Source organism: Dasypus novemcinctus, chromosome 1, assembly GCF_030445035.2.
Source record: "Dasypus novemcinctus isolate mDasNov1 chromosome 1, mDasNov1.1.hap2, whole genome shotgun sequence".
In the NCBI taxonomy this organism is placed as follows: domain Eukaryota; kingdom Metazoa; phylum Chordata; class Mammalia; order Cingulata; family Dasypodidae; genus Dasypus; species Dasypus novemcinctus.
This window is the reverse complement of record NC_080673.1, coordinates 79,573,233-79,589,259: the sequence shown is the minus strand read 5'-3', so window position 1 is coordinate 79,589,259 and position 16,027 is coordinate 79,573,233. Positions and strand designations below refer to the sequence as shown.

At 34.0% G+C, this 16,027-nt stretch overlaps 1 protein-coding gene across 2 annotated transcripts in view; it reads right to left on the bottom strand.

Annotated features, from left to right (window-relative positions):
• The window catches only part of SEC24D (SEC24 homolog D, COPII coat complex component), a 108,593-nt gene that overhangs the window by 48,594 nt on the left and 43,972 nt on the right, over positions 1–16,027 (bottom strand). For both annotated transcript variants that reach the window (XM_004479041.4, XM_004479040.3), the window contains exons 9-10: positions 5,368–5,506; positions 3,628–3,743 (exon numbers count right to left, since the gene is read on the bottom strand). In XM_004479041.4, coding sequence (XP_004479098.2) covers positions 3,628–3,743; positions 5,368–5,506 — 255 coding nt within the window. The remainder of the gene's footprint in view (positions 1–3,627; positions 3,744–5,367; positions 5,507–16,027) is intronic.

The window sequence follows — 16,027 nt, the reverse complement described above, 5'->3', positions numbered from 1 at the left end:
GTCAAGAATTTGGCTAGACAAGTGTTTGGTTTGGTTTGGCTCAGTGTTTTAAAAAATATTTGAATTTAAGCGTGTTTAAGTGGAGGGGGTATACATTTTCCAATTAATTTATCCCCACACTAGGCCCACTCCACTCATCTACAGTGCCTTCCTGGCCCCTGAAGAAAAGCACGTGTCTTTGTGAAACTGTTTCTGTTCACTACTGAGAGTTCCCCTTCCATTTACACATCAAGATTCTGCTCCTGGTTCAACCAGCTCAAACGTCACTTCCTCTTTGAAGCGTTCCCTGATCCACCAAATCTGTTTTCTTATGGCACTCTGATTAGTCTACTCTTAAAGCATTTGTCATATTTAGCTTTATATTGTATTATATACATTTCTTATCAGTCTCATAGATGGTAGTACTTTGAAATCAGGTTTACTGTTTTGCTCATTTCAGTACCACTCACAACACAGAGCTAAGTGCTTTGGACATGTTAGACATCCAATAAATGTCAAAATGAATTAAAATTAGGTAGAGAAATTATCTTTATTCAGAAAAAAATGATGGTTTGGGATGAGATTTTACACTTCAGTTACACTTTATATGCAGATATAGCCCATACCCTTACAGATGACAAACTTTCAGTTACATAACTAAGATGAGGTCTTCTTTACCAGGGGACTCCATGGTGATTTTGTGGATATTGCCTACATATCCCCAATGTACTAATAGAGAATAAGGAGGCTGTGGTAAAGCAGACGTGTTTTTTAGTCTGGCTGCATCACTGTATAGATGTATGACCTGAGGCTGGTACGTAAGTTCTCTAAGCCTCGGTTTCTTCATAGGATGGTGGTACTTACCACAAGGGTTCACTGTGAGAACTCAATGATGAATACATAGAAAACATTTGGCATAAAGCCTCATACACAGTAAATGTTCAATAAATGTCTCTCAAATTGGCATTATGATAAACTAAAATGAATAGGGAAAATGTAATAATGTAATTTTGGAATTCTCCTTCCATTTCGTGTGGTATTAAAAATACACATACAAGTTAAATAAGCTTTTTAGTTTTAAACGTCCAAATCACTAAGCCAATTCATTATTACACTTTCTTTATATTTTAAATCTTAATTAAATTTGAAGATATTTGCATCTTTTATTATGATTTACTTGGAATAATAAAAGGGAGATTAAGTTTATTAAAAAAACTCTTTAAAGTGCACAATTTTTACTGGTTCCTTGCCTGCTGAGTGAGATTTCCCATTAATTAGACATCTGGAACATTTCCAGGTAACAAAGTTTGAAGATACTAAGACTTCTGTTCCCAGAAAAAGATTTGATTTTCTGCCTAAATTTCTACTAAAAAAGCAAAAAATCAAGATAATGTAGCTTTTTTTGGCAAAGAACTGGAAGTTCTGAGCATAGTTAGATTTATACTATGGTTGCAGAGATCAGAGAATAAATTTTCCATTACTAATTATAATGGTTTTATTACTTTAATTAGAACTTCAAATGTTTATGTTCTGTCTAATGATTCTCCTTCACTCACTAGCAGGAAAGAACAGATAAATTATACAAGAGTAATTAGTACTTTAGGATATGTCTTTTTGCCTGAAATAAAACATTTGTACCAGAAATATTCTTATATTTTCTAACATTTTAAACTAATAAAGAATCAGGTTCTCTTTGTAACTTGTTCTATGTTGTCTAGTGTGAAACAATTCATATCTAAATAAAATACTAAAATTAATTTGTATTAAGTATTAAAAAAATTTCAACCCAATCAATTGAAAAATCTTCTAGTTAGGAAAATGTTCTTTATAACCTAAATTAAGAAACCTAATATCACTGAATTGTTTAAATTATACTTAAAATCATTATTGTTTATTATTTTATTTCATCATAATGAAAACTCATAGTAGGCACTTAAATGAACATACTTTGTGCTTGGGGCTTTGCTAAGCATTGCAGTCAAGTGACTTAAAAACAGCTTCTGCCGATGAGGAACTTAATCATAGAGACAGCCCTGCTGGTAAATGGTAAGGTATATCTGGACACCTCTTTGCAGCATTTAAGAATCAAATTATAATAAATAGCTAGTAAAATGAATGAGAACTGGTCAGCGAAAGGACCTTCAGTCGCTTCTCTTCGGGAGCTTAAGCTTATTACAGAAACATTCATTCATTCATTCATTCATTCACTCATTCATTCATTTATTTACGAATCACATACTGATCAAATGCCTACCCTCTGTCAAACACTGTGGTAGGAGCTATATAAATGAGTAGGAAAAAATTCTTGCCTCCAAAGATATCAGAATCTATGAAGAGAGAAAACATGGAAGAAGACTTAAATTTCATGGGATAACTGTCAAAATGGAGACATGGCCCAAATTCTATGAAAAACGAGATGTAGAAAATAACTACTATAATGAAGACAAAAAGTTGCATATAGTCACATATGCATTTTCAGTCATGTATTAGAAAGTACGTAGGAGTTTGCCAGGCAGAGCATGTACAGATGTGATAAGAGGATAGAAGGACATTCTGGTCAAAAGAAAATTATTCTAAGCAATAAAGGAACTTCTATCATTGATACAAAGGCAGGGGCCAGCAGAGGTTCTGAGGGGAGGGAAAGGGAAGTATAGGTGTAACATGGGGCATTGAACACTGGAATTGTCCTGCATGACATTGCAATAATGGATATGGGCCATTAAACAGTTTGTCAAAACCTATAAAATTGTGTGGTGCAAAGTATAAACTATAATGTAAACTATAGACAATGGTTAGTAGCAAAGCTTCAATATGTGTTCATGAATTATAACAAATGTACCACACTAATGAAAGATGTTGTTAAAGGGGGAAAGTGTGGGAAGGGAGAGAGTGGGGTATATTGGAATCCTCTATATTTTTGATGTAACATTTATGTAATCTAAAGTTTCTTTAAAAATATATATATTATATAAAAAGGTGTGGAGTTATAAAAGGGTCAATGAGTTCAGATTAAGTGGTGAGACTTTTGTACAACTGAATATAAAAAGCTGAGGTGGTAGTCTGGGGTCCAATAGTTAATAACCTTATAAAGAAAGTTAACTTGTTTGAACTTACTTTTTTTGAAAATAAGGAACATATAGAGGTTTGAGGGAGGTGGTCGAATATCTCATGATTACATTTTAGAACAGAGAAACCAGAAGGATCCCAGGCTGCTGAAATAGTTTAAGGGAGATGCTAAGAGAATAATGTCAATTGTTCTAGTGGTCATGGTAGTTGAGATATTGTTTGAAAGGGAAAAAAATTTGGGGATTGTTGAAAAAGGAAGGAGGCAGAAGACACTATATGGAACTGCTTTTGCATTAAGAACCCAGTGTATTCTATCTGGTAGGGACCAAAAAAAAAAAAGATTGTTTTTCTATTTCTGGTAACAATTTTTAGTTTTTCAAAATGATGACTTCAGACAATGGTTTGGCAATTTCATCATGCTAATGACCTGGAGGGCGGAGTCTGTGTCTTAGCCATTGATACATCCCTAGAGCACCATCAAAACACTTTTCATGAAGGAGGCATTCAATCAGCGTTTGTGAATCAAGAATCAATTATTTATTTACACATGAAGGTTATAAATAAAGTCCTAGAAAGACTTACTCTGCAGTAATCCAAAGTAGCAACATATTCATAAGATCCTAGCGATAACTCTGGCTTCTCATAGTGGTCCAGTCTTCTCCCAATGTGGTCCAGATGTTGGAAATAGAATGGTGGAACTAATAAAAATAGAACAGGAGAGAGGAAGTCTTTTGTTTTCATAACACAGACAATTTAATAAGTCCTTCAAATTTATTATGGAAGGAAAGGATTTAGAAAGAGAAAGAAGTCTTCTAAAGATGGAAGTAGGATATTCTAAATATCCACTATTTAAAAAGCATATCTTGGAATGTACTTGAGCTTGTTAAAAAATCCTCTTGATCTTTCTACAGGTTATTAATGACAAAGAACATTTATGATTTGTTTCATCCTAGAGAAATGGGATAAAAATACTGGTGTATTTAAGTTGTCACAACCCAGATTTAATGCTCCCTATTTAATTAACTCTTATAAAAAAGAATTGTGAAATTTCTATTTGAATTTTCAATATACCTAACAGAAATATACATGAGTTATTTGTACGATTAACTAGAGTATCTATTACCCTTTAATTAGGGATGTGTTCAGTCCTGGGGAGCTTGCACGGTAATCTTAAAGTTTGGACTTTGGAATAGAGAGGATTACTGTATTAGGGAAAGACTTCACCACTAAGATTTCAGCTGAGGAACTTCAATTTGATTCAAATGTCTAAGAAGGTTAGTTATGGCAAAGACCTGGAAGTCCTCCAATAGCACAGAAACACTTATGAGTCACATACCGAACACTTGGACAAATATGGCCTGGTATCTGTGAAAGAGAACGCCTGTCACCTTGAGATTAACAGGATTGGCCATTAAAGTCACTGACCATAGAAATGTTAGAATAACTGACAATGCTCAAGTTTTAAGCATGTTTTAAAGAACAACATTTGCATTTGTGAAACCACAGAAATAAAGCCTTTTCAAAAAAAACAATTGAATATTCCTTATTTTTCACTTGTTAAACGTACACATGGACCACAGTAGAACTCTTCTTAGGTTGCACTTAAAAAATCACTGAGGCTTGATTTTTTTCCCTAATTTCTTACCATATCATAGCTAATTCTTTTTAAAACAAGTTTTATAAAAATCATATGTACATACATAACTCTGAATTTGAAAAATTCAGTCTTGAAAAAATTCCAGAAGTAGAAAAAGAGTATCAGCTGAGCACAGTAAATTAAGAGGGCCTTACACTGCTCTTTCATACGTGTAGATGAGAGAAAAGATAATGAATTTGGGAAAGCCCTTTAAAATAATTCTCTTTCCTCTAATACAATCCAGATTTATATTGGAGGGGGGAAAATCTATATAAGTGTTAAAGCCCTTGGTTAGACTTGAGATTTTCCTAAATATCAATGAACTCATATTCAAGAATAACACTGCAGAATGATAAAAGAGGAAAAGTTTCTCAGCTTATGATCTATAAACATAAGGGATAAAATGCCACATTTTTGTGAAAGGGAACTGAGAAATGAAGAAAATTTTCCTACTTTTGAATTTTCCTGTATGAAAAACACTGCCACTTCATATGAGACTCATGGGGTTGTGTAAGGATAAAATGGCTTGGGTGACCCAAATGGAGCATGTTCTGGTTGAATTCCTTCCAGGAAGATTATAAAGAAGCTATGATTATATAGAAAATATAAATAACCTATGATTTTCCTAAGATAAGAAAAGTAATATTTAAGAGCTTTCATATGGAGCATTTAATAGCACCACTTACCATCATTCACACAGTTGCAAAATCCACACTGATACCTTCTTCCTCCTTCAATGAACTGCATAAATGGGCACATATAGGCTTTACATCTATTGCATCTGACAGGTCCACTCTCTCCATGATTTACTAAGTAAAGGGGAACCTGTAAGAAGGAAGTAAAAGTTAGCAATAGGTGGGCATAGGATTTCCAGACATTTCAGAAGTCCTATATAGTAACTGTAACTTGAAACATCTTCTGATGGCTCTTATTAAAGAATTCTTAACTCTTAATATTTTCCAGGAGAGTAAAACTGCCTCTCTTGATATCATGTGAACTCAAGACAATAAGATATTGTCCATATTACCCAAACAAAAATTAATTTATATCTCATTTATAAGCAGGTATGCATATATTTATATGTATGTATATGTGTGCATTTTTGTTTATGCATATATATGGAGAGAGAGGAAGGCGAGGGGGAGAGAGAAAGAGAAATGATAATAATAATACCTATGTTAAAAGTGTTCTGTATACCTTTCATCACATATTTTGCTTAATTTATTCATAGAGAATAAATAAAGAGGTAAATTGGGTCTCATTTCACAAATTCTATTTTGCATAGAAATATGCTGTTTACATAGCTTCATCTAAGTATACAGAATATTTCTTCAAAAATGAAACTGTGTGAAGAAATATGCAATAATGGCCACTTATTTAGGCAAAGAGGAAGAATCTGCCTTGTCTGTTACTCTAGCAGAAAACAAAATGTTTCAAAGTACTCTCAGTGTAGCTGATCACTCTTTCCCAAATCTGAAAAAATATATATTTTGATTGCTTCTTCCTCATAAACATGTGTAGAAACCATTACACATCTTTTACAGTTTGAAAGTGAAAAAGCTTCAGCATTAGAAGTCTGCCTTGCTTCTAAACTCTTCTGACTTTCAGAATTAAACCACGAAGATTCTTTTTCTTTTTATAAATTCCCTTAAAAATAGTATTTTTAGAAAAACATGAGAATTGCAGGATTTGGCATGTCAACTAACTTTTTCTTTAAAGGAAAAGACATAAATGAAGCAGCCTGCTTTTTAATGAAGGTCTGAAGAGGGGAGGTGAGTAATAGTGAGGTGGGGTATAAACCATTTTCTGCCAAAGTCCTTTTTCTTCCAACCCAGATGTCAAATACGAAAACTAATGCACAAAAGAATCAGGGAAAAGATAAAAACAAGATACATTTGGAATCACTCCCCACAGCCTCTGCACAGCCCTCTCTCCTACCTCCTCCCCAAAGAAAGCCAGAGGATGGACTGGCTTTTCTTGTTCATGGTCTCTCCTGATCCATAGCAAGCACATAGTTCTAGTGCCCCTGCTGGTAGCATTGTGACAAGGATTAAATGGGCAATACTATGCAGTATAGAGAACCATGCCTGGCACACAATTGTTGGCTAAAAGGTAACTGTTACCACTACTACACAGCATGACCTTCCCTCCTCTTAACACCACTCAGCTCAGGTAAGAGTATCTTTAACTGGAGAATTACAGCTGTATAAGCTTGAGATAGATTCCCTGGAGTTCTTGAAGGCATTTATTTATATAAATATTTAAATTACTCAAATTGTTTGTTACTGTAAAATACTATTGCAAAAATCATCTAGAAGACATGGAATCTAAATCTACCTTTCAGGAGATTCTGATACAGCCTAATGGTTAAACGTTGAGAGGCAAAGTAGATTTTCAATACATACACACACATACACATATACATATACTGACACAAACAGGACACTCTTTTTATACAAACCTTTCATCTGAAAGATATAAAGTGAAAAATGTTTATACTCCTTAGTTGGTAAAAATATGAAACAATCAGGGTGGACAAGAAGGAAGCAAACAGAAAGACGCAGATACAAACCAGAGATGCTGACTATGTATGGAGAAGTAGGAGAGTAAGAAGTCAAAGACTGCAAAAATATAACAATAAAGTAGCTCTTTCTAGCTCCTCAAAAATCCAGTTATCACTCATGCCTCTGGATACTGTGCTGTTCGAAGCTTCAAACTTCAAGATCAGGAGATGCTTTTAGGATTTCAGCTAGGAGAAAGTCTAGAATTTGCATCCACTCCAGCAAAGTATACTTTTCTCATCTTTTTATTTTCAAAGAGTACAAAGCCTATAATTAAGTTCCTGTTGAATCAAGAAACAAAATATGATGCAATTATTTGCTAGACAAACCAGAAGTAATGGAAGAAAATTGACCTTATTTTTAGTGATATGATTTGCTCAAAGGCAGGCCCAGCCTAAAATTACTATAAAAATTGTTTTCAACTAACACTTAAGCATTCCAGTCCTGGCAGATTCAAACTTGCAGAATTGAAAATGAATGTCTAGTAATAAGAGTTAAGTAATGACTGTATCTAGACTATTACATACACTTACATTTTTTCTATTTTCACTCTTTTGGAAACAGGATGATGGATAGGTAAGTAGGACCTTCAGACAATTGAGGTGACAGTAAAGAATGTTAAAAGCTTTTTAACTGTTTACATTTTATTTTCAGGCCACAGGACATGGGTTTCTAAATTACACTGTCTTCTTTCATCTCTCTCAGGCTATGCTGAAAACCATCAGAAATTTTTTTCTTGCTTTCTCCAGATGTCTGCTTATCTGCTCAACAGCAGTGTACATGAGCTCATAAATACTAATCTCACTTTTCTTCTGAGTATAGCTTTTTAAAAAAATACACACATATAACTTTCCAAAAATTTCCCTAAGCCATTTTTTCCCCCTTACCAAAGATATTATATAAAAATTTATAATTTTGCTTATAAATGTGTGTTGATATTTGGCTTCTGGTATGTCCTTACTGGCCTTTTTCCCCTATTCTTCTCTTAAATGGAAAAGTGAAGAGACAGAGACTGGTTCTAAAAACCTCATCTAGTTACTCTTGTTTCTGGTCCTGTGTGGAATGGCCCAGTTTATACAACTTGAAAGTGATGGGGAAGCTGAGAAAAGAAGAAGGAGGAGAATGATACTTTAATACTCTATTTTTTGATTACCAAGGTCATGCCAAATACTATATTAGCACAAATTTTAATCAGAAAGTTTTAATTGAATAAATGCCTCTCTTTTTTTGTGCATGTATAATGCGATGACAGATTTTGGACCACAAGCTGAAATATAATTCATTGGGAATTTGGGTTCAGGGCTAAATACTAGAACACAACAGCAGAACAAAATGAAAAACTTTTCACTGTTTTTTCATGTAAAGGAAGCAGATAACAAGATGTATCAATCAATACTTCCTTAATACTACTAGCAATTTTTAAAAATTTTTTTCTTATTTTAATATATCACCAGTTTTTTCAAGTATTCTTGCTTATGCTCTCAGGTAACTTTAATATTTGTACAGTAGGCACTGGGTACATTGTGCACCTTTGTTAAGGCTTATAGTCTAGTGGTGTAGAAAAGTATTCAACAAATAAGCACACAAATATCCAATGAAAGGAACAGGATGTAGAAAGAATACTTGGAATAACACCATTACCATTTTCAGCTAAAAAGAGCTCTTATTAATGTTAAACTATTCATAGATTATATTTTCAAAACAAAAATAGATGCTCAAAGAAAATGAACCATGACAAAGTGTCATCATGAAGAAAGTTTGCAGCCTAATATTTGGCATCTATAGTATTAATATCAGAATACACAAATCTGTGTATAGATTCTCTGTTTTAGAAAAGTCATGAATAACAGAAAGTAATTAAATAGTGAAAGCAGATTCTATCAAATCTAGAGAGCTTAAGAAAATATGAAGGTGTTTTTATAGCACAGAACCAAACCAGTAGGTGGCACTGTGCAATTAAAAATTAAAACAAAACTAAACTTTCAAAAATCTTGAGTAATAAAATACCCAAGATAATTCTTATAATTATCTTATGTAACACTAATAACGTTTAACTTAGCTTAGGTCAGCTACTGCAATCTCAAAATCAAGAAACCGTTCATAATGGGTAGGATATGTTCTGGATGAAACAAATGATATTGAACAACATAATATACAAGGCTATTTTAAGCATCGATTATACAGAAATGACAGAATTTATCAAATTTATTGCAAATAATAACCAAGAAAACATTATTCTAATCCTCTACCAACTCTTCCTTGACTATATGTAGGAAAATCAAGGTATTATTGCAATAGCAGTCACAAAGTAGAGCAGGCAGGCTAAAGATGGCCTGGGAAGCAAGGGTTTTATGAAGCTATGCTCCTGCTGCCACCATCCACCTCTTCCTCTCCACATTAGCATCAAGATGGAACTTAACAAAGCAACAGACAGTGATGCTTGCATTGTGGTGCCCGAAAGTTCACCATGACGACTAAAATGATTTTCTAAATCAAGCATTTTCTTCCTGTTGGAACATCAAATCACAAGGAATGGTGTCGATAAAGGAAGGGGCGAGACAGAGTAGCCAAATCCTAGATTTCAGGAACATTTTATCTGCCTATATCCAGGATACTGCTGGTTGAAAACTGTTCCCATCTCATCCTCCTTTCCCAGCATTTGCCCCATGATCATGATCCACTTTCCTTATTTTTCAGCAGCACAGTTCACATTTAAATTTTTTTACCCGTTTTACCCCTCTTCTAACACTTGTTTTCCAATTTTGAAGGAACACAAAAATTTCCCGTTTTCAATGTGTACTTCTCTTCCCCTTTTCCTCTCCTTTTACTTCCTTCATTAAAAGTCTTCAATAAAATAAGCAATGTCCTAGGACCAAACAGTCGTCACCCATTTACCAATATTCTTCTTTACTAAATGCCTGAAGGAAATACCCAAGCTAAGCAGTTATTGGTTATGGAAGAGACATTTTACTTACAATGGGTTCTAAAACAAATCAGAATATTTAAAATAAAATCTGCCAAAATGCAACAGCTTTGTAAAGGATCATATTCATCATCACATCATCTTTCCCAGTTAAATTACTATAAATATATACCTTTAACAAAAGGACTTCATATTTCAACACGATTTGACACACAGCTACTTTTTGGGTGGAGTGCTGCTTATTTTTTGGATCTATCTCAAGAAGAGGGCAGGTGGTAATTTGGATTAATTAGGGGATATAGGTAGACTCATAGAAATGGTATAAATCCAGAACTTGTGATGAAAAACTACCCTTTGAAAAAGCTAAACATTCAGACGATTAGGCATGCTAGAAGACAAGAGTCAGTTTCTCAAAGGATTATGTCCAGAAACTGCACTCCTTAAAAAAATTTCCATATGAAAGAGAAATGAGAAGCGGCTTGTATTTTTTTTCTCTTCTTAGCTTTTCCATATATGATATTCTGTCAGCCTACATGGACAGAAAAGACACAGGTAAATAAGCCACTTAATGTACACTTTTTTTTTTTAACAGCAGTACTACTTTGACTATTAATTTTAAATTACAAGTATGGCATGAACAATATTTTCTGAATGCCTTTTAAAAATCATGTTATACATCTTCTAAAAAGAAATAGAGCTTGATAATAGGGCATGCAATATATCATATTAATTCTAAGAATATATTTATATTTCTCAAGGGCATTTTAAAGTAGGCTTTTCTTAACCTAAAACTTCGTGTTTTTAATATATTTTCAGAATACTATCCTCTTGCTAGTTTGAGTGCTAGAGACACTTGAGAGATTATTTTCTTTTTTTTTCTCTCTCTGCATTAGAGGGTCTATTTACAGCAAGCTTATATTGAACTTGAACATCCTTGATTTGGAAGTTAGTCTTCTCTGTCTTATCCAGCATTGAAAAATTAAAAAATTTAAAAAAAAAATTACTGTTTCAGACCTTTCATAACATACATAAAACCTTAACTATTTTCTTTGTGGTTATTTACAGTTGAAAATGCTTTTATCTAAATAATTTCAATTTGGTGTTGAGGTGCTAACAACCCTGTGAGTGGTGTTACTAGCCATGTTGTCCAGAGAAGAACTGGAGGAGATGGGGAGTGTCCAAGGTCTTAGCGCCAATAAATTGCACAACTGTAGCTTCAGTTCTCATCCATCCATCCATCCATTCCAACTACTTACCTTCTCTGTGCAACATGGGAGCTACTTAAGATTTGCTTCCGGAGGTTCAGAGAACCATTATCTGTGGTCTCTGACTTGAACCAAGCCCTCAATGCTTCTTTTTAAGGTTCCTTTGTGACTTCTTCGCATATTTTCTAAAGGAGTTATTTTATACTATTTCTACCCTATTCAATCCTCCAAATAAATTCTCCCTTCACCTCTTTTGGGAGATAATTTTGTTTCCGCTTCACAAAGAAAATAGAAGGCCTGAGAGAGGAACTCCCTTGACTTTTATCCACTAATTTATCAGTATCTGCAATCAATCATTTTCCTTTTCTCTCCCTCTCCTGTTAAAATGGAAGGGATATCTCTCTTTCTCTCTCCTGTCACTTTCTCAGAGATCTTTTCTAAATTGAAACTATGTCTAAACCTGGCCCCCTAGCACAAGCTTAAGTGTTTCAGTTAAATGCTCCCAATTACACTTTTATCTTTCAGAATCACCACTAAACTCTCAGATCTGTGACACTCATGTCTAACTTGTTTACTGTGTGTCTCCTATAGGACAGGGCCTGGAAGAGTTAGCAATCAAAAGTTTTTGGATGAACAAACAAAATATCGGATACCCCCAAATTAACTGTCGTAAGTCCCAGACAGCTGTGATAGGTGCTAAAGCAAAAAGCACAAATAAAAGAAGTCACTTGCTTTGGAGGCCAGTAAAGGCTTCTTTCAAGTAATAGATGGCAGTTACTAGGAGTTGTATTTCCAATTCTTGATAAGAAGAAGAGATAATTTCTTAAGTACAAACAGCATGAGACAGGAAGAAAAATATACTGTTGACTAGAAAGCAAGTAGCCTGGACCAGCTGAGACGAAGAAAAATAAAGAGGATGGCTGGAACATTTTCATCAAGTCTTCAAAGCTACGTATGGCAATATTCTATGTCCTGCATACCTAGGTTTACACACCCACTCTCTCTCTCTCTCTCTTTCTTTCTCTCTCTCTCTCACCTCAAATCAGTTGTTACTACATGATCACAATTCTGAAAAAAAAAAAAAACAGTCAAGAGATTTTGGCCACTGACTAAAGTGATCTTTGGGAAATAATACATTTGGTATAGTTTTTTTTTTTTTTTAAGATTTTTTGTTTTTAATTTACTTCCACCCCCTTGCGGCTTGTTTTGCTGTCTGCTCTCTGTGTCCATTCACTTTGTGTTCTTCTGTGTCTGCTTGTCTCCTTTTGTTGCATCATCTTGCTACACCAGCTCTCCACGTGGCGCTAGCCGTCAGCTCTCTGCAGGGCGTGGGCCAGCCTGCCTTCACAAGGAGGCCCCGGGACATGAACCCAGGGCCTCCCACATGGTAGACGGGAGCCCGATCGATTGAGCCACAGCCGCTTCCCTGGTAGGTTTTTAAAAATACTTAAAAATGACTGATTTCTATCATATATTTTATAATTACCATGAGGGATGTTTAGAATTCATAAGGCATTTTAGAAAATAAACTAAAGAGATGTTTTAATACATGAATTCATTTTGAATTAAATTTTTTACTAAAAAACTTCATTCCAGTTAATACCAGTATGCAAATCTCATGTTCACCACTGATATCCAGGGCCTAGATTACAGAGTAAATTCTCAATAAATATTTATTGAATGGATGAGAAGGAAGAGAGAGAAGGAGGAGGGAAGGACAGAGAGAAGGAGGAAGTAAAGAAAGAAGTCTGAAGAGAAAAACTGAAGGAAGAAAGTAAAAAACAGAAGTCACCGTTAAACTTGAGAATATTTGCCAGTTCTTTATAATGGAAGATTAGGTCTGGGTGTGATAAACCCTACTATACCAAGTTCATCCCAAAATATGCACAAACAACTGCACTAGAAAACCACTCTCAAGCACATGCTAAAAGTGTCTGAAAGCAAACACAGCTGTGACCTTTCTACCCAGACCTTGTGATGCCAAAGGGGCTTTGATGGGAAGGTCAAATCAGACTACATGCTGAAGGTCTATGAAAGGTCTGCTCCTGGTAAGAAGGTACCCACAGTTCTAAAAGGAAAATAAATATCAGTATAGTTAATAGAGAACCATAGTATCAGCTTTCTTGAATGGCAGTCCTGTTCCATGACCAAACTATAAACGTAGTTAATGATTCTTAAACAAGAAATGGTCTGTTTGGATTAGGTTATGCTGACACAGTCTTTCAAGTTATGGGTATATTTGCAAAGATCAGCATCATTTTTCATACTGGACCAGATGTTGGAAACTTCTAAGTAGATATTCCCTCAAGAAGCCCTTATATTCCTGTAATTCTACAGATGATAGACATTTTCCCACATTTCTTATAAACCTTGACCTATTTTAGTTTATTTTATATCCTAAGGGAGAATTATATTTGTTGTCTAATTATAGGTCACTTGCAAAAGACATATTTACTTGCTATAAGAGTGCACAGTTTTTCACAGATGACGTAAATAAATTTTAAACTTAAAAACCCTCTGAGTCAAGTGTGTTTCTTCTAAAACAGAAAAATGGGCAGTTTTCAGTCCCTCAAAGAAAAGTAAAATACTCTAAAGATTAAAGATTAAAGCTAATAAGCCTAGAGGCAAACTCCTGTTGTCTCTCAGGCAGAATTACAAGGTAGCCAAAGTATCCATTTGTCTCATTTCTTTACAAGGCCATGAAAATATCTTCAGAACTTTTTTCTCTACGCATGCATCAAGTTTTTATTCAAAGGGCATCTTCTCAATTATTTCATCTGAAATCTGCACTCCCCTTCTGTCCCCAGGCAGTCATCATCCCCCTACCTGCTCTACTTTCCCCTTCTTCCACAGTTTTGGATAAATTTTATTTTTAGTTCTACTGTCTTGTCTCTTCCTATTAGGATGTAAGCGCCATGAGGGCAGGGACCGCTGTCTGTTTTGCTCACTGATATGTTTTAAGTGCCAGGAACAGTGCCTAACACTTTTATATTAGGGGAACAATAAATGTTTGTTGAATTGAAAGAATAGGGGTTCTTAAATCCTTTTTGGAATAAGACGGGATAAAAATGGGCACTATTGACAAAACATCATATCAAATAACAATGTACTGTTATCCAGATTATAGTATACATGACAATGGAAATTCCTGAAATCCCAGGCATGATTATAAAATTATAAAATGGATTCTATAAACAAGCATAACAGACTCAAATTAAATACCCTTTTTTCAGAGAATATACTCATGGAAGCTACACTTTTATCCAAACATATCTGAAATGCTTTCTAGGAATTACTTTCAGAGACTGAAAAATACAAGACCTTAAGAAACATGCAGTCTTGTTCTCTCAGTGTAATTATTGCTTTGTTGCCCATCCTGGTGGAGAGTCATGTGCAGCAGCTAGGCCATTTTTAGGGATATAGCAAATCATCTTTTATGACATAACTTGATTTGGGCAAACAGTCAAAAGTCATTTGGAGAAAACAGGGTTAAAAAAAAAAGTTAAGAAAAATATTTTAAATAAAAAATTCATGGGCCCAATTTGAAAGCATCTACAGAAATAAAAATATGTTTCATATTTATTATATAGCAATAATAAACTAGAATGAGAGGATGGCTTCTTAATTTATCAAATAGATAATAAAAATCAGTATGAGCACTGGATACACATTTTTGATCATTTTCCTATAAAAAAGAAGAAATGTAGACAAAATAATATGTTTGAAGCATTTACATAAAACAGTACTTCAAAACGTTTTCAACTATAGAGGACAAAAGAATATGGTGTGTAGTGAAAAAAAAAAAGAATAACAAAAAAACCCATAAATGTCATTCCTGTCTTAAAGGCTATGGTATACTTGAATCTACTTAGGTAGTTAGGTTTAAGATTAAGAATAAAGATCTTTGTATTAAATGAGTTCCATAATATCTACATACACTAGATTTTATCATTATGGCTCTTCTCTTTTACCTGTATTTTATATAAATATTGTTCAAGAAAGTTAATGATGCTCTTATCTTCTCCCACAAAGAATAACAATATTTTAAAGATTTTAGTCCTCTATTTTTACATGTATCTTTCATACATCATATTCTCTTTCTCTCTGTCTCAAACACACACACACTGCTTTTATAGTGGGATGATATTGAAAGAAACAAACATTAGAAGGGGAAAGAAGTAAAAACTAAGATAAACTTGTAAGGAATTTTACTGTCTTAAGAAATTCCTTATGCAATTCTTACTCTGGTCAACAGTTTTTATTAATCTGTTAGTAATACTAAAAGCAAGTATAATTTCCAGTGAGTCACCGAATGGCTATTTTTTAAATAAGAATATACACTTTTTGGTAAAAAATAAAATATTTTCATTCCTACAAAACATGAAAATTCAAGTAAACAGTAGATGCTTAGATAAAGAGATGATTCCAAATGTAGGTTCCCAGCCTTAGCTCCTGGACTCCTGGATTGCAGTTCCCTTCTTGTTCACTTGGTAACTCAGTAAAATATTGTACTTGTATATAAGGTAGATGGCTTGATCAATGTTTGAGCATTAGAGCTCTATGACCAAAATCCCATCAAAGCACTCCACCTCAGAACTCTAGTATACCTACATATATAAATGATATTTTATAATAAAAGTTATCTAAACAAATATTT